The 21,887-nt window shown below is 41.6% G+C and overlaps 1 protein-coding gene across 4 annotated transcripts; it reads left to right on the plus strand.

The window, feature by feature from the left end:
• The first annotated feature begins 630 nt into the window (after nt 1-630).
• TPBG (trophoblast glycoprotein) lies at nt 631-4,897 on the plus strand. 4 transcript variants are annotated; one of them, XR_011075030.1, is made up of 3 exons: nt 631-852; nt 978-1,101; nt 2,196-2,382. XR_011075030.1 is itself a non-coding variant. In XM_068551674.1 (2 exons), exon 2 carries the CDS (start codon nt 2,528-2,530, stop codon nt 3,785-3,787), a length of 1,260 nt encoding a protein of 419 aa, XP_068407775.1. In that variant the 5' UTR covers nt 1,320-1,479; nt 2,196-2,527; the 3' UTR covers nt 3,788-4,897. The 4 variants fall into 4 exon arrangements, 3 of the variants coding, with proteins under 3 accessions (XP_068407775.1, XP_068407776.1, XP_068407777.1); XM_068551674.1 differs by lacking the exons at nt 631-852; nt 978-1,101 and adding an exon at nt 1,320-1,479 and having other exon boundaries at nt 2,196-4,897; XM_068551675.1 differs by lacking the exons at nt 631-852; nt 978-1,101 and adding an exon at nt 1,513-1,552 and having other exon boundaries at nt 2,196-4,897.
• The last annotated feature ends 16,990 nt before the right edge of the window (nt 4,898-21,887 follow it).

The following is a 21,887-nucleotide window of genomic DNA, read 5'->3' on the forward strand; positions in this document are numbered from 1 at the left end:
GATTTAGATAAACGTGCTGAAGATACAAGTGAACGAAACTGGCTTTTTGCACAAACCGTTGCAGTCTCCAACCCCTCCAGGTCTTGTCTGGGTCATTTTGGCTATTGGCTCTGCAGACTATCTCTTCCCACAAAAGTAATAAGGAATCAACTTGAGAGTTGGGGCCTTTTGTCACACTAAAGGCACACGTCACAGGCACAAACTTCGGCATTCTTTATTCGATCCTTTTCATATTACCAGATCTTAATTTCCCCAACTGTTTTCTCTAATTGCCATTTTCTTTCTAAAATGAACAAGCCTTGAATAACGAGCACCTTCTCATCCTTTCAGGGAAATTATTTGATCGGGAGAAAGGAGATACAGAGTCACTGAGAGAGCAAGGATTGAGCTTGCAGGACCCCAAATCTCTCCGATGTAACAAATCCCCCCCTATACTCAGTCATTCAGAGTCTCCTTTCCCGACTTCAGCCTCTGGGTTCCCTGCCTACCTGGCGCCTCCTGGGGCGTTAGACATCGGTACCAAACTTCTGCTCTCCCCAGGCGGCCTCCCTCCCACTCCCACCCCATGAGCTCTCCCATCTTAAGTGACTTGCACTGACACATCGCTGCTACATCTGGTGAGCGGGGCGGGTCCGCTTTCCGGGTGACTCACGTCCTCTCTGTATGCCTTTTGTTTCTAGGACGCTTTGGCGGCCGTTTTCTTCCTTCTGCTTTTAATTTGGGGATAGGGAAAAGCTCATGAATCAAGAGTGAATCTCTTCTCCACCAATCTTTTTCCCCCCTTCTTCTTAAAGTTAGCTCTCTCCCTTCACAAGTTCCGTAACTATCCGGAGAAGTGCGGGGGCGGGACAGGTAGGGACGCGTTAATTACACCTAAATCTGAAGTTGGCAGTCTAATGTTATCACTTTGGTGGGAAGACTGCGAAACTCCCTTGCAGGCTGCTGGGCGTTTTACCGCTGCCGCTGTGCATTTTCAGCTCCCTTCTTGACGCTGCTGCTTCGCGTTGCTCTGTCACGCCTAAATCTACCCGGTTACTGCCTTAAGTGCCCGAATCAGGACAAATTCCACGAGATTCACCAGCGGTTTTGTTCCTGTCCAAGGTAAGTCCAGTATGCAAAATGAGGAACCACCAAAGGATGTCGGGGAAGGGGGAGAAAAAGGGATTCCCTCACCTTTTCCGGCGCATTCCTCGTCAGTTTCCACCAGGAGGAGGTGCGCAGCGCAGACGCCCCCCCCCCCCCCCCCCCCGCCTCCTTTATTCAATCCCCCCACCGAGGTCTGCCGAGGCTGGCCGCGCGGCCGGAGCAGCCCCTCCGGCAGGCCTACCCTCCCCCGCCCCCCGGATTGGTTTTTCCCAGCTGCGGAGGTTGGGCCTGGGGCTGGGGTGCGAGGAGAGTCGGCGCGCAGCTCGGACCCGAGAAGTCCCCGCGACTCTGGTGGGACCTGGAGTTGTCTCGGGAGGTGGCGGGCGCGCGGAGGTGAGCGGTGGGGAGCGGGCGGAGGAGGCGGCTCCGGGGCCCCTCCCCACCCTCGGGCAGGAGAGGAGCGCAGGTCCGGGTTCCGCTGTCGCTTTGTTCGCGGCCTCTCCCCTCCCTTTTGGAGAGGACTGGAACGCCCTCGGATCCGAGGGGCTGGCGGGGGCGCCGGCTGGGGGGCGCCAGCTATCCGCTCCTCCACTTAATCCGAGAGGGTTCTGAGAGATCAAAATACTCCTGTAACGGGAAACTTCCCTCTCATCCTCACCTGGACCGGGAGGAGAAGTCCGGGCGGGGGGCGGAGACCCCGGAAGGCAGGTCGTCTGCGGAGACAGTGGGGGGGAAGGAGCTGGGAGAGTGAGAAGTTTGGCCGGGAGGCGCTGGGGATTAAGCGAGAAGTTCGATGCGGGGGAGGGGGGGGGGGGGACGAGTCGGATCGGGAAAGGCGGAGGGCGGGAGCTGGAAGGGTATATATAGCAGGGGCCGCAGTAGAAGGCAGACTTCGCGCTCCGGCATCTCGGGTCGCGCGCCCCTCTCCCGGGTACGGATCTGCGTGTACGGATCTGCGTGGCGCGCTGGAGGAGGCTCGGCTCGGACGGGCTTAAAGGAGGGAGGTCTCGGGTACCGAGTGGGGACGACTTGGCTGGCAGAGGCCGGTTCCTGCACTCGGGGAGCTGCGGGCGCCGCTGCCCCTCACGCTTCTCTCCCGCTTGTCCCAGGTCGCGCCGCGGATCCTGCTCGAGGCGCCAACAAAAGAGGCGAGGAGGTGCCCCCCGGGGGCGGCCGCTGGAAGCGGAGCGCGGAGCTGAGCGTCCCGACCCGCCGTGCGTACTTTCTGGAGGGAAGGGGCGGGGGGCTCGGCCCCGGGAAGGGGACGCCCGGTGGCGAGGGGCTTAGCCAAGTTCCGGCGGCAGCGGCGGCCCTCCTCAGCTTCCACAAGAGGAAAGTTTTCTCCGGACGCTTCCGGCCGGCCCGCGCCCTCCGGGCCCAACCCCCCGAACCTTCGGAGCGGGCAGCGTCCCAGCCCAGCTCCGGGGAGACCCGAGCCGCGATGCCTGGGGGGTGCTCCCGGGGCCCCGCCGCCGGGGACGGGAGGCTGCGGCTGGCACGGCTGGCGCTGGTCCTCCTGGGCTGGGTCTCCTCGTCCTCCCTCCCCTCCTCCGCGTCCTCCTCCACCTCCTCGGCGCTCCCGGTCTCCGCGGCGTCCGCCCAGCCCCAGCTGCCGGGCCGATGCCCGCCGGCGTGCGAGTGCTCCGAGGCGGCGCGCACCGTCAAGTGCGTGAACCGCAACCTGACCGAGGTGCCCGCGGACCTGCCCCCCTACGTGCGCAACCTCTTCCTCACCGGCAATCAGCTGGCCGTGCTCCCCGCCGGGGCCTTCGCCCGCCGGCCGCCGCTGGCCGAGCTGGCCGCGCTCAACCTCAGCGGCAGCCACCTGGAGGAGGTGCGCGCCGGCGCCTTCGAGCATCTGCCCAGCCTGCGCCAGCTCGACCTCAGCCACAACCCGCTGGCCGACCTCAGCCCCTTCGCCTTCTCGGGCGGCAACGCCAGTGTCGCGGCCCCCAGCCCCTTGGTGGAACTGCTCCTGAACCGCATCGTGCCCCCTGCGGCCGAGCGGCAGAACCGGAGCTTTGAGGGTACGGTGGCAGCGGCCCTGCGAGCGGGCCACGCGCTGCGCGGGCTCCGCCGCCTGGAGCTGGTCAGCAACCACCTCCTCTACCTGCCCCGCGACGTCCTGGCCCAGCTGCCCGGCCTCAGGCACCTGGACCTGCGCAACAACTCGCTGGTGAGCCTGACCTACGTCTCCTTCCGCAACCTGACACACCTCGAAAGCCTCCACCTGGAGAACAACGCCCTCAAGGTCCTGCACAACGGCACCCTGGCAGAGCTGCAGAGCCTGCCCCACGTCAGGGTCTTCCTGGATGACAATCCCTGGGTCTGTGACTGCCACATGGCGGACATGGTGGCCTGGCTCAAGGAGACAGAGGTAGTGCAGGGCAAAGCCAGGCTCACCTGTGCATTCCCGGAAAAAATGAGGAATCGGGTCCTCTTGGAACTCGACAGCTCCGACCTGGAATGTGACCCTATCCTTCCTCCATCCCTGCAGACGTCTTACGTCTTCCTGGGTATTGTTTTAGCCCTGATAGGCGCCATCTTCCTACTGGTTTTGTATCTGAACCGCAAAGGGATAAAAAAGTGGATGCATAACATCAGAGATGCCTGCAGGGATCACATGGAAGGGTATCATTACAGATACGAAATCAATGCGGACCCCAGGTTGACAAACCTCAGTTCTAATTCGGATGTCTGAGAACCACGCGAGGACAGAACGACGACAACTATGCATGAGACGTAGACTTCAGCTTTTATCCTGTCCTAGGCTGGCTCCACCTCCACCCTCCACTGTAGCCGCCACTGACCTTGACTGAAAGCAGTGAAGGGAATTTGCTCCCTTCTTATGTAAAGTTTCTTGGTGTGTTCTGCTACTGTAAGACAATGAACAACTGTGCTTAGTGTTTTATCCTCTTCCTTTTCTGGGAAATCAACACGTCTAGAGGGGTGTTTTCAAGTTTCAGCATGAACATGGCCTCTTGGCTGTCTGTTTCTCTTAGTACAGTTCAAGGTTATCAAGTGTACTCCCACAGATAGCATTCAACAAAAGCTGCCTCAACTTTTTTGAGAAAAAGACGTATTTCATAAATATCAGTTTTATTCTCATGTACCAAAATCGTGGAGAGAATGATTGCATTCCATAAACTGCCCGCAGACCTTAGCAAGCTCTTCAAAGTAACTCCATAGCACACAGGAGCGCCTGCATCCGAGAGCATGCTTACATTTTCCTGTTCTGCATATTACAAAAAATAACTTGCAACTTCAGATAACTTCTTTGACAAGTTACTTTTTTGATTGCAGTTTATATGAAACTGTGCTGAAGTTTTTTTATAAACTGCATCGAGATCCAGCAAACTAAATTGTTCAAAAAAAAATTCAATAAAGATTCTTAAAAGAATTACAGCTGTGTTCAAGTTTCCTATTTGAAAAAAAGATTAGGGGCAGTGATATTAAAGGGTCTTGGTTCTGATGATAATTAAGGTATTAGTTATTATAGCTGAGAATGAAATGGGAGCAGTGTCATACAGACAGACTCTGGAGATAGTTTTGAGATGGTGGATCCTTTCAGGGTTTACATAGAGAATTTGAATATTCATGTGAAAGTTAATGCTATTCATTAAACAATTTTGTAAAAGCATTATAAAGTTGGTAAGAGGGAAGAGTTCTGTATGATAAGCAGTTCACAGTGTGGGGCTTTTTCTAGACTAATTAAGTTGTTAGGACAGAACAAAATTATTTACGTAATAAAACTCTCCATGTGAAATTGATCTGTGGATTTTTAGAGCTGAGTACGAAACAAATATAATGCAAATAAATGTGTGAAAATGAAGTGTCTTAAGACAGAATATTGTAAAATAAAAGATTTGAAAGAGTAACTTTAAAAATTTATAATTTCATAATGTCAATTGGAACTTAGATTTTCCTGAGAATATATTTTTTTAAATGCTTAAAATGGAACCTATAGGGTTGATAGTTTGATTATCAGAGACTCTGCTAATGTATTTAAAAAATTGTTATGTTTAGGATATGAATTTGAGGAAATAACCAGAGATAACTGTCTATGTTTACAAACGAGTGTCTCAACTAATCATAGGTTCTTATGTTCAGTTCAGCACTTAAGAATTTGGGGACATTTTGATTTTAGCTAAACTCTATGTTAGTATATACACCTTTGTGAAGAATAAATCACACTTGGGTGTAAATAAAAGCAATTGGTTAATCAAGTGATATTGTCAATAATAGACAAGATTTTCTTTTTTTCAGAGTTTATTATTTGCCAAGTAAGTTTAAAAGTAAATTCCATTAATCTCTAAACTCTTATATAAAGTGACTTTTAATTTAGCCATTATTGCTTAATTTAAAGTGTAGGTAAACTTGTGTCAGTAAGTCTTAGGGCCCTTCTTTCCCTTTAAAATGATCATGTTCTGGAGTGTTTTATATTTGAAATAAAATTTAGGTTTCCATACTTTTATAAATGAAATAGGATTAGATAGTACTTTAGTTCTAGAAATCTTTTTTTACAATAGAAGCATAGAAACCTTTTCCCTCTTTGAGTTAAATTCAGAAGTTTTCAAAATAGAGCTAAAAATATCTGAATCTGTTCCTTGTTTAGATTAGATTAGACAGACAGAATATGATGTTTTAATTTTAACTATATTAAGTTTCCTAACGCTCATTTTATGAAATAGTATGCATTACTTTGGGGTTATACGTCAGATCCTATAATTACCTAAGAAGAGGTTAAATATATGGTACTTAATATTCCATTAAACATTTTAAATGTTCAACAGGAATTCGTAAACTGGCTGGCTGCCATTATTTCCTAAGGTTGATGCCAAAACATAGCCAAAAACTAGCGAAAACATCTAATAAATAAAAGCACACCATCTTCGGAATACACTGGCGATGGGCTTTCATTGGTAAGTCTGCTGTTATTGTAGAAAACAACAAATTGTAATATTTATAGAGTCTCCGTTCAGAAGAATGATTTCTCCTTCATCATGTGATAATCTAACAGTTAAAAACTGAGCTCTATCTAACATCCGGGAAAGCGGTAGATTTGTCAGTCTAGCTTTTCTCGTCATCAACTCACTGAAGCAGAATCTGTGATACAGTGAAGCCGAGTTTCTGCCCATTAGGTGATGGCTTTTTTGAAGTTTATGATTTCCTGCTTCTTTTTCACCCCCTTGCTTCTTCCTTTGTATAAACTTCCCAATTTTATATCATATCACTGCTTGCTCTTCCCCAGTACATGGCAGTAGACATTCTTAAGGTAAAAAATACTACTGTTTGAAAACAATTGCTATTGTGTAGTCATAATACTCTAAGTCTAAAAGCTTATAAGGCATTCTGAGTTCCTTGGCAGATAGGTGCTATATAAATCCAATAAGGATTATAGGCAAAAAAGGAAATGAAAGTATCGCTTTAAGTGCACTTGTTTTAAACACTGTTCCTTAGTACCGTTATGCATTATTGATCCTAGAAACCTACAAATAGTCCATTTTTAAAAATTATTTCGGTTGGTGATACATTTTATTACTCAGCTTAGCAAAGCTTTCAGCAGAAAACACCCTTCATTTATCCTTTACAAGTTTCATTTGAAGAAAGTTAGAAAAATACTTAAAAATTTAAGTACTTGATAAATCCCTCAATTTAAGAAGCTGTTAAAATGTCCAATACATTTCAATTTAAAGTGGCAAGAATTTAGGCTAATACAGCTATTTGACCCTGAATTGTAACTCGTCCCTTTCAACGTAACAATTCAGTTTTGCAACATTAATATATGTATCATCAATTTTGCTGCCCCATGTGACTCAATGGTGACCCATGAGGCACATTTACACCTTATAACTGATAGATCTTTCTTGTAAAATAAGGAGTCTTTGAAGTACATTTGATAACATTTTTTAAAGAAATAAAGCTACTTAAATTGATACTACTGATAATAGACAAGATTTTCTTTTTTTTTCAGAGGTGGAGAAAGGATTGGTTGAAACAAATGGTAAATTCTTTTAAAATACCTTGATTGGCAGCACATGTGGATTATGCTCATCTCAATATTTAATCGGAAATAAGTTACAGCTTTGTTTTCTGACTTTTTAATTAAAGTGGGTGGGAAAAAAGCAGGTCCCAAATGAACTACGATTGTTTCCTTAGGGATTCCGTTGGACTCTGTCCCTTTTGGACTAAGGTTCCAAATACGAGGCTTACCTTCTTTAGGACATCAGAGGCTTTGCAGCTCTAGCTTGGGAATCTTTCCTATCATTTCTGCTGGTTTGCAAGTTAAAACCAGTTTGGCCCGTGCTTCCTCTCTGCTCCAAAATCCAGCCTTCAGAGAGCAGCACCCTGCAGTGAAGAGAGACATTTTTCAGATGAGATTCAAGTTTCACTTTTACACTTGTGCAAGGATCTTTCACAGTAAAGGAGAGGGAAGGAGGAAATTATATTTCTAGATCATATATGAAAAATACCTTGATGATGTATTTTTAAAATCTTTCAGTAATACTGCAGCACTGCACTAGAAAATAATTAGTTTAAGAAAATATATTCTGTATTGTCCAGGTGATCCTGTCTTTTAGGAGGAGAAAAACAGCTCCTTGAGGATGTTTTGTACAGGTATTTTTCCATCCCTAGTAATGTTTGATTAAAAATGCAGGCTGGTTTTATGTTTTGTTTTATCTTAAAACATTTTAGCAGCTCTAATTTTGTCATGGGTTAAAAAAAAAATCTAGATTTAAAAACATATTTAATATATGATTTATGTTATTTTTGACAAGAAAAAGAATTCTTAGTATTTCAAAATTGGATGGGCTCTTAAATGTGTCAAGCCCAGTTTCCCGTTCTACAAATGAAAACCTGATAATTGTGACATATTATTGTTATATAGCAACAATCAGGACTAGATCTCAGGGTTCCAGACTCCCTTTCTAGTTCTTTTTTTGCCACATGGTGGTATTGCTAATTACCTACCTTGAGACCTTTGAAATTCTCTTGTCTAATTTAAAAAAAGGCAATTGACGTGAATTTGTTTTATTGTTTTTGCTTTGTGCTCAAACATTCACTATATTTGTTTAAATTTCACTTTCAGTGCATTCAAAAAATCAGTTTCAGACCCCTGAATATGCTTACATAAAGCTCCTCTGAGTCCATAGTATGATAGGAAATATTTCGGAAATTTAATGGTGATATTTCTTTGGAAGAGACAAAAACTCTGGAAAGCTGTGCTAGCCTGTGTAATTCTATCTTAAAAGATGAGTTAGCTCAGCTGGTGAGAACACCAAACAAATGAGACCAAGTTCACGGGCCGTGAAGTCGGTCAGTCACCAGGTGAGCAGTCAGCTTTGCACGCTCTGCTCGGCTCTCCCGGCAGGCACCCACTCCAGGTGCAGGCTACCACCCATCCTCTGAGGACCGAGACCAAACAGGGAATCCAAATCGACGGAAATCCATCATCACCCTGGAAAACCAGCAGACTGACGGGCCAAACCCCAGCAGCTCTGCTGCTGCTGTGCCAGTTCACTGTCTCTACATACACAGGACCAAACTCATGACAGTCCCTATGTCCTGTAGCATGCATGCCACAGATCACAAAAGGTTTCTCATGTGAATTCTGAGAAAAATCTATCATCGGTGCCTTTTAATGTGTCACGTGGGAAATTCATTAGGTTTGCTTGGCTACTGAAAATGAAAATGTGGTATAAGATTCAGGACCATGGTTACCATGTCACAAACCTGTACGTAAGTGTTTATAAAAACAGAAATGCAGTTTAGCTGACGTTTTCTGATGATAGGATTTATTGGTGGTTCCCATTTGGACTTGGTGAATGTAAGGATACATTTGCTTTTAAGGAAGCCAGAGCTTAAAATATAACCAACTATAATATTTTTTGTCAAAAGTAAATATTTGAGAATATGTTTTCCAGAACCTGAAGATGCTATCAAGATAGGCTTTTTTAAAGTGGAAGTTTACAGTTCTCCTGACCTCCCTTTCGCCCCCCGCAGTCCTATTTGTACAACTTTGTGTTCTCTTCCCCTAAAGAGAACCACATAGCATTTCAAGGTGACGACTTGCACACAGGAGAACTAGAATGACTGAAACATCAGGTCAGTCAATTTACAAACGTTCCTTTCTGTGTGCAATGCAGATTCTCTGAGTTTGACAATACAGCTAGTTAAATGCCTTCAAGGAAGACTTTAATCTTTCAGTTTAGACACATTCTGTAGTTATTCTTATAGATCATGGCAAACACATGGCTATCAAACATTTAAAGGACATATTTTTAAATTAACTCATGTTTCTCGTAGATTATTTAAAAATACAGTGGGGACAAACACCATGAATAATCCTATCACTAATGAAAAGTGCCTTAATGTCGAGACAAAGTACTTCCTGTTGGCATCACGTTGTACCTGCCTTTCCACTCACAATGTTGTGATCATCCCCTACTACCATTAAAAACTATTTTAATAGTTTAAAGTACGGCAGACAATCACATATTTTACACACATAGGATGTTTCTTGCTAATGTTCTCATAAGCATCGTTATACCTACCTGTGTTTCTACGTCTCCCATATTTTCCCCTTAAAGTAGATCCTTGAATGAGAATTACTGCAGCAGAGGGTAATCTTTTTCTTCTAAACTCTAAAAATACTTTTGATGTCTATTTAAGAATATTAAATGTAGAACAACATCGTTCACTATATGATTTTCTTAAACAAAGTACTGAATGGTCTGTGGACAGGATTTTGAACAGAAAGAAACTTTAAGTTGCTAATTAACTTGTCACTGTTTTTCATCCACAAATGTCTACTCTTTGTTAAAATACCAAAATTAGAAGATAGCTAAGTCCATAACCCAGTTGTAAGAGTGTGTATGTGTGTGTTGCAGGGTTGGGAGAGGTGGTATGGGGTGTGGAGGAACCTCTGGGAAACTAGTTACAAGTTAGCAAGCAGTTTTTAAGACAAACCTATGTTTTCCTGAATTCTACTCTCTTTTTAGATGATTTGTGTGTGTGTTCTTAGAATTAATTTACATTCATGCACATGATTTAACTGTGCTAATCTTACTGTTAATCTGCTTTAAAATTTCAGTGAAGTCCTATGAATCATTTATTCAGTTCACTCAATAGATATTTATTCAATGCTTTCTATATACCAGACACTGTTGTTGCATTGGATTAAAAAATGAGTTTCTGACATAAAATTACTTCTGATCCAGTTGAGAGGATAAACAATGATAATAGCTAACATTTTATTGAGTTCTTAGTATGAATCAGATACTAGGCAAAACCCTTCACGTGTAAGATCTTATTCTCATTGGAAGAGAAAATTGAGGTTTAGAGATGCTAGGTGACTTGCCCAAGGACAACCAGGTAGCAAGAATCAGATGTGGGATTTTTTTTTTTTTTGGTCTGTTTCCAGGACCTGTACTGTCAACCCCTGAGCTTCAGGAGCAATAAGATGTGAATGACTTTGTTATAGGGTAGAATGTGATAAAGCACTGCCAGAGATTCAAACTGTGTGATATGGGGTTCAAAGCAGGGAGAGAGCTTGTCTAATTGGAAGATTCAGAAAATCTTTCATGGAGGATTGGCTTTTAAGATGATTTTGAAGAAGGGCCAATAGAGACAGTGGGTAGAAGAGAAAACTCAGGACAGAGCATAAGCGAAGAGAATGGAGGCAATTAAAGACCAGGTGCGTTCTGGGAACAATAGCATTTGAAGCATGATGTTTATCAAGGAGAACAGTGGAGAGTGAGACTAGAAAGATAAATCTGTAGTTATGATCAATAGTTTCTATTTAATTCAGTGGACAGTGGGGGAGTTACTGGAGGTCTATGAGCAGGGGAGTGATACGCATAGATGTGGTCATCTCCTAGCGGGTGAGATCCACACCCCCTCCTCAATAAGTTTGGATATCAAGCCTGATGATACCACATGTGCATAAAGAGGGCAGCAAAAGGTTTATTACTCCCATATGGGATTTTCTGGGAGGGTAGAGCTTGGCTTTGTTTTTCATTGTGATTAGGGGGTGGGACCAGAGTGAGAGTTGGGGTATTTGTGGTTTTAACTACCCAGCAGGTGCCAAGGGATGAAGCTCATGGGCCTTCTTATGAGCTTGCCCCAATGTGGGACAGAAAGTGGAGGGGGGGTGGGTATGGGCTTGAAAGCTGTCAGTACTCAGACATCACAGGTGAAATCAGACTCAATTATAATTCACCACTGATGTTTGATTGATGATGTGCTATGTCTCATTTAATTGATGTTGAACTTACTTAAGTAAGCTATTATGGCTCTCTGAGGCTTACAGCATGTGGCCATTAGTAAGGTGAAAGTTCCATTGAATGTCTCGTTCTAGAGTGTATGGTATGTGTTTTGGGAAGTGAAATGCATGCCTTGGTCACCATCAGTAATGTCTGGAACTCTGAAAGGGATAAGAAATGTCTTGAGGAGGCCTTTTATTTTGGCTCTAGTATGGGCAAACTTTATGTGGACCTTGATTTTTATCTTAGGTATCTACAGGGCAATCAACTCCTTGGATAAGGAGTTGTTGCCATTGGTCAGACTAAATGGACAGATAATTGGTAATGCCTCCAGATTCCGTAAAAACATGCACTTTGGACCAATTTTTGATCAAGCATTTTCCATCACTGAGAATGACCGCATGAAGTTTGGCCAGTTGTGCTGACCCTTGAATCTCGTCCTTGATCTAGGCTGACTTGGTTAGGTGGTGGATAGAAGCAGCTTGCTAGAAGGCTCCATCACATGTTATGGTGACCTTATCACAGGTAAAGTAAAGTTCATCCTGAGTAATCACACACAGACGCACACACACACACACACACACACACACACACACTCTCCAGGTGGCCAGCAGATCTCCCCCCTCTTTCCCCTTTGGTAACCATAGATTTGTTTTCTATATCTGTGAGTCTGTTTCTGTTTTGTAAATAAGTTAATTTGCATCATTTTTTTAAGATTCCACATATAAGTGGTATCATATGGTGTTTGTCTTTCTCTGACATATGGTGTTTGTCTTTCTCTTCACTTAGTATGATCATCTCCAGGTCCATCCATGTTGCTGCAAACAGCATTATTTCATTCTTTTTAATGGCTCAGTGATATGCCACTGTATATATGTACCACATCTTCATTATCCATTCACCTGTCGATGGACACTTAGGTTGCTTCCATATCTTGGCTATTGTAAATAGTGCTGCTATGAACATTTGGGTGCATGTATCCTTTCGAATTAGAGTTTTCTCTGGATATATGCCCAGGAGCAGGATTGCAGGATCATATGGTAACTCTATTCTTAGTTTTTTAAGGAACCTCCATACTGTTCTCCCTAGTGGCCGCACCAATTTACATTCCCACCAACAGTGCAGGAGGGTTCCCTGTTCTCCACACCCTCTCCAGCATTTATTATTTGTAGACTTTTTGATGACGGTCATTCTAACCGGTGTGAGGGGATACCTCATTTTGGTTTTGACTTGCATTTCTCTAATAATTAGCAATATTGAGCATCTTTTCATGTGCCTCTTGGCCATCTGTATGTTTTCTTCAGAGAGATATCTATTTGGTCTTCTGCCCATTTTTCAGTTGGGTTGTTTGTTGTTTTGATATTGAGCTGTATGAGCTGTTTGCATATTTTGGAAATTAATCCCTTGTCAGTCGCATTGTTTGCAAATATTTTCTCCCATTCTGTGGGCTGTTTTGTTTATGGTTTCCTTTGCTGTGCAAAAACTTTTAAGCTTAATTAGGTCCCATTTGTTTGTTTTTGTTTCCATTACTTTACAAGATGGATCCAAAAATATGTTGCTGCAATTTATGTCTAAGAATGTCCTGCCTATTTTCTCCTCTAGAAGTTTTATAGAATCCGGGCTTACATTTAGGTCTATAATCCATTTTGAGTTTATTGTGAATAGGGTGTTAGAGAATGTTCTAATTTCATTCTGTTACATGCAGCTGTCCAGTTTTCCCAGCACCACTTATTGAAGAGACTATCTTTTATCCGTTGTGTATTTTTGCTTCCTTTGTCATAGATTGACCATAAGTGCATGGGTTTACTTCTGGGCTTTCTATCCTGTTCCATTGATCTAGGTGTTTATTTTTGTACCAGTACCATACTGTTTTAATGACTGTAGTTTTGTAGTATTGTCTGCAGTCAGGGAGCATGATTCCTCCATCTCCGTTCTTCTTTCTCAAGATGGTTTGGCTATTTAGGGTCTTTTGTGTTTCCATACAAACTAAAAAATTTTTGTTCCAGTTCTGTGAAAAATGCCATTGATAATTTGATAGGGATTGCATTGAATCTGTAGATTGCCTTAGGTAGTATGGTCATTTTAACAATATTGATTCTTCCAATCCAAGATCACAGTACAACTTTCCATCTGCTTGTGTCATCATCAGTGTCTTTCATCAGTGTCCTATAATTTTCAGACTACAGGTTTTTTGCCTCCTTAGGTAGGTTTATTCCTACCTAAGGAGGCAAATGTTTTGGGATCCCCAGCTATAATTGTTTAAATGTATTGGGATCCCCAGCTATAACTGTAACTTGGGCACCAGTATTGATTAAGGCCTTTAAGGCCAGTGGGTGCATCTTAGCTGATGTTAAAATTAATTTAGAACCAGTGTTGTAGAGGCACAAAGCCAATCAGTGCTCTGTTGGATAAATTATTTTAGTATATTCTGGATTCACAATTGAATCAAATTGGGTCAAATTGCTGAACTCTGTTTCATTTCTGATTCCTCCCCCTATAGCAAAGTCCCCCATACCTTTACTTGGTGGTTACTGCATATACTTTGGAGGGTTCTACTTTACTCTGCTCATATTTATCAGTTTCCTCCTACAGAGAGTCCCAACTCAGTACTGTCAGGGTTAGGGGCCTCTCCATCGTGATTACTGCTTTACTGGGTTGAGAGACACTGGTCTTAAGTCAGTTTTGAAATAACTCTTTGGCATGTTGATAAATCTCTGCACTCAACAGAACCCATAGTCTTTGTTGGTCCATTTTGCAGTTATCCAACAGAGTAATGGCATCCTTGGCACTTAAAAAAATTTTTTGTAAGTATAGTTGACATGCAATATTGTATTAGTTTCAGGTATACAACATAGTGGTTTGACATTTATATACATGACACACTTCTTATTGGTTTGCCCAGATGTGAGGCAACAAATGAAGAGGGAGGAGTGGGGCTTGAAAGTATCAGAGAACAAACATCAAAAATGGAGTCAGACTCTTATTGTTTTGCTCCAGGAAGACTTGTCTGGCAGTGATGTAGGGAGAGACAGGAGATACATGGCTGTTTCAATAGTTAAGGTAAGATCGTACTTTATATTGGTATTTATCTCACAAATCAAAAAGAAAAAGTTTCCCTGATCAAGTCTAAAGATGGTGCCACTATTTAGTGTGTCAGTTCTTAGGGCCAGCTGGTTTTGACCTTTGAATGAATGAATGAATGAATGGAGGAGACGGGCTCACTCTAACAGCCAGGGTACTTCATACTCTGTCCTTTCTTCATCTTTTCTATCCTTCGATTTGTGTTCTAATGAGAAATGAATTCACCAGAGAGACTGCTTGAGCAAATCTGCAATCTTAATAATTTAATACTGGCTAATCAAGTTAAGTGTTGGGTGGTATTATGTTCTAATAGTCCTGAGAGTAAGTTGGTCACATACAGGTAGGGAGTTTTAAATTAGCTTTTTACTGTTAACTGCAGAGACATTTTGTATTACTTCAGAAAGTGCTTTGGCACCAAGTGCTATATTAACATTAAATTATTTTGTCCTCTTAATGGGAGAGTGTAGTAGGGACTATTTCATAGATGAGGAAACCGAGGCACTTTGGAAGTTAAGTAACCTGCCCATTGTTCACATAGCTAGTAAGTGGTAGAGCTAAGATTTGGAAGCCAGGATCCTAGAATTTGAATCTGGCTCCAGAGTCCACTTCTTAACCACTGTGCTATATTGCTTCTCTTCTCACACGTACCATGATAACCACAATACTCTACATTCTTAGGGAAATTAAGACTATATATAACAGGTTTCTCTTTAACAAGTATGGTATTTGGGGTTATGGATAAGTCACCAAATAATTTAATTTCAGTTTCAAAGTCCTTAGGTTTTCATTTTTTGACGTTAAAGTATAAACACAAAATCACTACATTTCAATGGTATTTAATGTATGTGAAGAAATGGTAAATATAAGGCCCCGAATAAGATATTGTATGTGGAAGAGAGCAATGTGAGAATTCCATTTGCAAATCTGAAATGGAAAAAAAAAAATCACAATAGCTTAAAAAAACAGCACTTTCTTTAAGACAAATAGTATCACTATTTTACTTTCAATATCTAGATGGGTTCATAGACTTCCTTTGTGGCTTTAAATCAGTTGTATGCGACCGGCTGCATCCATTCTGGGGAAATGTTTTCCACAAAGTGAAACTTAGTTTTGAAAATCAGTATAATAAGACCAATGTAGAGAAATCAGACAGTTCAAGCCTTCTCTTCAATGTTTGGACCTTAATTATCTGATCTGAGGTCTGTGTTTATCATTTGAATCAGAGTGGTTGTGAAATTCTCCCTGTTAGAGTGTAGAATAATTTATCGTGTCTTTTCAGCTTAATCTTGGCTGGACAGTTGCCCTCTGGGTGGAGAAACTGAGAACAAGTGCTCCTCCTGCCCTTCTTGTGTATCTTCCAGGGTGTTAATCCCACTGTTCTCAGCAAGGCCCAGCTTCAGGGATTCCTCTGCGGTCTATATAAACCTTCCCTGACGTGTGCTGCGATAAGGAGATTTTTCAAGCCATCTGCATCTTCGTGTACAAACCAGCTTATTTTAACTGACTCTGTTGGTGGCATCAGCAAAATAACCTCTCCATGCAAAGAAACAACTTTTTCAATTAAATTGACATTTAGGATAAATACAAAATGCATTTTTAGGTTGCCTCTTCTTCCCCTACACTTGACTGTTTTGCTTGTGCAGGTTGCCACAGTGTTAGCCAGATGATCTTTAATAAAAGATACAGCAACATAAATAAAAAGCAAAGAACCATTAAATCAGATTTTTCCATATGTCTCATGTACCCCTTGGAGGGACGTAAGTTGCTTTTTCCTTGGGAAGGCCTCACTCAATCCTATGACTTTGTGTTAGGAAAAAATGGCATTTAATTAAACACAGTCAGCAATGTTGACGCTCAGGATGTTTGACGATTTGTTACTATCCTTTGTTTTGCTTGAGAAACTCAATACGCAGCCAACATTTTGCCAAGAGAACTGAGTGCAGAGAGTTGATGGTACTTGACTGGATGGAATTAGTTTGGGCCCATCTTCAAATTGAATCGAGTTCCAAGCTGGGTTGAGGCTTAACTCAGGAGGACTTTCCTACTGGCAATGCCTTCTTGGAGGCGCTGACCGGCTCCACAGGCTCTGGCGGTACCATAGTCTGCAGTGTGGATCGAGTGCATTAATTTGGATTAGGCTTAGTTGTGAATGGCAGAAAACTCAGTAGAAGTAAATTTACTTCTTTCTCTTACAAGTTCATAGATTTCAAGTCCAGAGGTGATATAGCAGCCCTGCTCCATGAAATCCTCAGGAACTCAGGATGCTCCTAGCCCACTGGTCTGTCCCTGGTAGGCAGCCCTGATCCTTTTGGTCTAAGTTGGCTTGAGTCTGCGATCCCTTTAGGATGAGCCCTTGGGAGTCTTCCTTCATCCAGCAGCTAGTGGACCAGTCTTGAGAAAACGGCACATTCGCCAGGACGTTTTCTCGCTTGTTTTTGTTTTGTCAGCAGAGAGGATAAGGTCAGCCTCTCTCTATTTTTTTTTTTATTTTGTTTCTGACTGTTACCCCTGTACTTTGCTTATTGAAAAGCAGCATTTGTATTAATTGCAAATGTGGTGAAAGCTCTATGGTTTTGTTTTTTTGTTTTTTGTTTGGAGGCGTATATGACGTTTCTTTTTCCCCCTGTAGCTAAAGTGAATCATCTAACTGTGGTTCAAATTAGTGAGGTTTTCAGTTCAGGAAATATTTATTCAACACTTTCTAAGGGTCAAGGACTATGCTAGAGGATACGGGAATAAAAGATGAACAAGACAGGATTGATGCATTCTCGTAGTGGAAATGAGGCAAGCATACAGATAACTCGAATACAAAGCAAAATGTGAACATAAAAGCTACACAGTGTTGTGCAAAACCAAAGGAGAGGTAACTTTTGCTGGATGACTCAGAGAGGGCTTCATGGAGTCAACATCATTAGATCTGGGCTTCGGAGGACTAGAGGCAACCGTTGGTCGCCATTCCCATCCTCCTCCTGGATAGTACAGCCCATCTCCCGTTTTAGAGGCTGAAAGTACTAGATGCTTATATTTCTTGCCTTCTTTGAAGCTAGAGAATGAGCATGGATGATTCCTTTTAATTAGCACCTTAGCAGAGTTTTGCTAAGTGCATGCTGGAAAAGCTTTTCCTTCCCTTAAAAAAAAGGTATATGAGAGGAACTCCTTTCTTCCTCTCCGTTGACACAGGAAGGAATGCCTGGAGCAGTGGCAACTATCTTGTGACTATAAGGAAACAAGCCTCAAGACAATGGCCAACATGCTAAAGACAGCAAAGTAGAATGAAAGAAAGCACATGGCTCTTTCTATCTCACAACTTCTTGCTATGTAAGATAATCAATGTCTGTATGGTTTAAAGCAGTTAGTTGAGTATTCTGCTACAGGAAGCTATAAGCATCTTAACTGAGAGAGTGGGATTTTCCCAGTCAGTTTGGGGTTATGGTAGGTGGTGGGGTAGGGTGAAGTGGTGTTGGAGAGAGAATATTCCAGTCAACAGAAACAGTGTGAACAAAAGTGTGGAAAGGAAAAACCCAGGTTATATTAGGGAAATAGCAAGTGGTTTGTTTGGAGCCAAGAGAAGAGAGGATGGCGAGTAACGGGAGGTAACTGGTAAGATAGTTTAGGACAAGAGCATGGAAGGCTTTGTAGGCATATTTAAGAGTTTAGAACTTATTCAAAAGAAACAGTGAGCAGTTGAAGGTTTTTGCGTAGGGAGAACTGTAATCAAAACTATGCTTTTTTTGAAGAATATCACACACATACACACGCACGCATACTTTCTCATGGTTACACTTTTTTCCTTTTGAATTTTCTGTGTCCTGTCATCAAGAACATATCACTTACAAAGACAAAAAGAGGGATAGATTTTTATGCATTTTATACCACTACTGGTTAACTTTGTGTAACTCCTTAACAATTTTAATTGCATAAGGTAGTTTCCCTTTAATTAACTGACTCTCATTTAAGCATCTTTAAAATGAAAAGATGTGATTTTTATGGACATTTGCAGATGAGAAGAACTCTTATCAGAGATGCTCATTCTATTTTAATGTGCAATTATTTTGTAGTTTTACCAGGAGTTGAAGCAATTTAATCAACATCAGTTCCTTTACCCTCACATCACTACTTACCCTTTAGGTTTTTTCCTGAAATGAATTTTTTTTTTTAAAGGACTGAAGATGATGCATTATAATATTTAAACAAGTACAAAATATGTAATTGGCTTATATAAGTGAACCAAATAAATCTGACTTCATGATTTGGCAGTAAAATGTTATATCATAGCTCTAAATTATTATTTAGATAATATGTTTTCTTCAGGAAACAAGCATATTATTCATTAGGAGTTTCAGTTTATTTCAGAAAGTGAAGGCAGATTATGTCAGAGTAAACAGAGCGATTACTCTTCCTTAGTAAAAACTGAGCAAACCTCAACTTGGCTTTGGACTTCTTGAAAGACAATAGCAATCCAGTAGACGTTACTCTTGTTCTGAGCAAAGCTTTTTAGAATTTTGCCAGACGATTTAAAGCATAATTCTGTTTTCATAAATTCTGAAAATACCGCATATAAGGCACAAAGTATTTGATAAATGAGGGCAAAATAATAAACTTGGCCCACTAAAAATTATTATATCAGACAAAAATAGCTGTTGCTGTTTGGTTTGTCATCAAGAATTATTCTCTTATTTTGGAACATAATTTGTTTGTTACACATTGTTTGGGACCATTGTAACGAACCTCCAACCGTATGGGAGAATTTCTAGAAAAAAAATTAAAGTCGTGCTAGAAGTCTGTTATACTGGCATGAGTTGATTTAAAAAATATTTTAAATGTTTAAAATTTAGAATTAAAAAAACATTGTTGACTTAACTTTAATAATTAGTTCTGAAAACTAAAAAACCCATCTCTCCTTTATAAGAAAGATGCGTAGCTGTGTTTCAGATCAATGCTTTTCAAACTGTAGTGTGCACGTGAATCATCTAGAGGGCAGTTGTCTGGGGTGGAGCCTGAGATTTTGCATCACTAACAACCTCAATGCCCATGCTTCTGGTCCACTGACTACATTTTGAATAACTTGGTTTTAGAGGAACAGAAAAAAGAATTGCTCCCGTTACCAAGCTCCTGTTACCAAACCAGAAAAATGTATTCTGCAAACTATCTGATAGATCAATTTAATCACATGTAAACTGGTAATGAAATGCTGTGATCAGGAAAGGCCATCATTCAATACTCAGCTATTTGCAACTGCAAAAATGCATGAAATTTTAACTTAGTTACATTTTCTAAAACGTTTTTCTTTTGTGCCCTTAATCACTCTATAGCCCTGATGTTCTTCCACAATGGGTTTAAACTAGTCTAGGCTGCAGACTCCAAACATCAAATACAAGCTCATATTTTGGATCTGTGTGTGGAAGGAAACTTGGAATTCGTCTTTTCCAAGTCTTTGAACATATTTAAGTGCAGTCATTTCGTTAAATACTCTTAGCAAGTAATTAATGCTCTGTTTGGAGCTACACGTGAGCTCCTGTCTTTCAAATGATGGATTTGTGTTTGATACCGTTTTGCAGACATTCAGGCTAGTTACTGGTCTTTTATAAACACTCATGAAGTGGGAAAGGAAGGAATTTAGGCAGAACTAATCCCGTAGCTAATAACAGATGAGATATAATTATATAGAGGTTGTATTTTTTTTAAAAAAATATTGAACTCTGAGCATTTAACAGAAAGCTATTTCTGCAAAGCTGATTTTTTCCCCATCCCTTGACTAAAATCATCTTGCACAAGTAAAGGTGAAGGGAAGTAAATATTTATCTCACTGGTTAGGCGCAGCCAGGCATGGGTGCAGGGCATGCTGTGTAGGACTCCTTCCCCTGCACAGAACTAACCCCTCCAGGCAGCTCCTGAGGACAGGGAGCCAGATGCAAATTAGTTTTTTTTTTTTTTTTGAAAACTGGCAGTTTTCTCTGCCTTACCTGTGGATGTCAGCAAACTAGTCATTAAATATATTTCTGTCAAAGTTCATTTGTCATGTTTCGTGTTTTTTAAAGATCAAGTCTGAGGTCGGCGATGAGCACCACGAATCTTAACTGGAAGTGATACCTAAATTATAAGCTACAAGAATGCCAGACTCTGGTAAGTCAGTTACTGGCCTAAAGATATTTTCCTTTCACTTGAAATTCTCAAATTGTTATTGTTTCCTCACTAGCATGTAGATCTCAGTTTCTATAGTAGGAAAAATTCCCTAATTAAAAATGAGAAGTAATAAGAAATAAATATCCAAAAAAGAAAGAATGGAAATGCCATTATACAATAAGCCAAGAGATATTATGACCGAAGATGTATGGTATCTGATACACAATTGCCTGCTCATTAAATGCCAGAACATTTAGTAATACTTTAGTGTACAGCATTTAAAAACAAATTTTACATTAATCTAAAGTGGGGGGAAAAAACGGGATACAGACCCGTAAAAATTTTGTGTAATTGATATGATCACTATAAACAAAAATGCATAGAAAAACATCTAAAATGCCGTCACTGATGATCTTTGATGGATGGGCTCATGGGTATCACTTGCTTTTCTTTTTTTATTGACGTACGGTAAGACCCCTAATACAAACCTTCAAGTTTCGAGCTTTCAAAGATGCGAATGTGCATTCGAATGTCCAATCACGTAAGTTCGCTCCCGTGTCTGGCGTGCATTGTCACGTGCGTGCATCCTCTACAAGTGGCTGTGCTTTTGTGTATAGAGTACACTGTAGAGTACACTGTATAGAGTACGGCAGTACAGTATCTTTATTTCAAGCCCAGGATGTCCAAAAGCAAGTGTCAAAGCAGCAGTGATGTAGCTGGTACTGCAAAGTTAGTACCAGTTTACAAACACATTGGACTTACGAACATACTCTTGGAACGGAACTTGTTCCTGTTATAGTTGATTTACAATGTTGTGTTAGTTTCTGGAATACAGCAAAGTGATTCAGTCATCTATTTGTCTATCTATTCTTTTTCAGATCCTTTTCCATTATAGGTTATTACAAGGTATTGAGTATAGTTCCCTGTGCTCTGCAGTAGGACCTTGTTGTTTATTTTGTTTATAGTAGTGTCCTTTGGTAACCATAAGTTTGTTTTCTAGTGCACAGCATTTTTAACCCCAGCTACCACCCTTCTTCCTCCCCACATCAAAGTGATTTAACCTAAGCTGAGCATTCAATGAGTATCTACTCTGTAGCAGGCATTACCCAAAACAGCATCTCACCCACGCTAACCTTCCATCCTGGCCTCTGCTCTGGAACAGAGCCCTGCACCTCCCCGACCCCTTCCTAGTCTATGGCTTTGTATCAGGGGAAGTCCCAAGCAAGCTTTTGGTAACCAGTGCTATACAGACATGAAGAGATGGTGTCAGCCAGAGAACCTCATCTCCAACATCCATTAAGATGCTCTCTTAGGGGCTTTCCTGGTGGCGCA

This window comes from Eschrichtius robustus, chromosome 9 (genome assembly GCF_028021215.1).
Source record: "Eschrichtius robustus isolate mEscRob2 chromosome 9, mEscRob2.pri, whole genome shotgun sequence".
NCBI classification, from domain to species: domain Eukaryota; kingdom Metazoa; phylum Chordata; class Mammalia; order Artiodactyla; family Eschrichtiidae; genus Eschrichtius; species Eschrichtius robustus.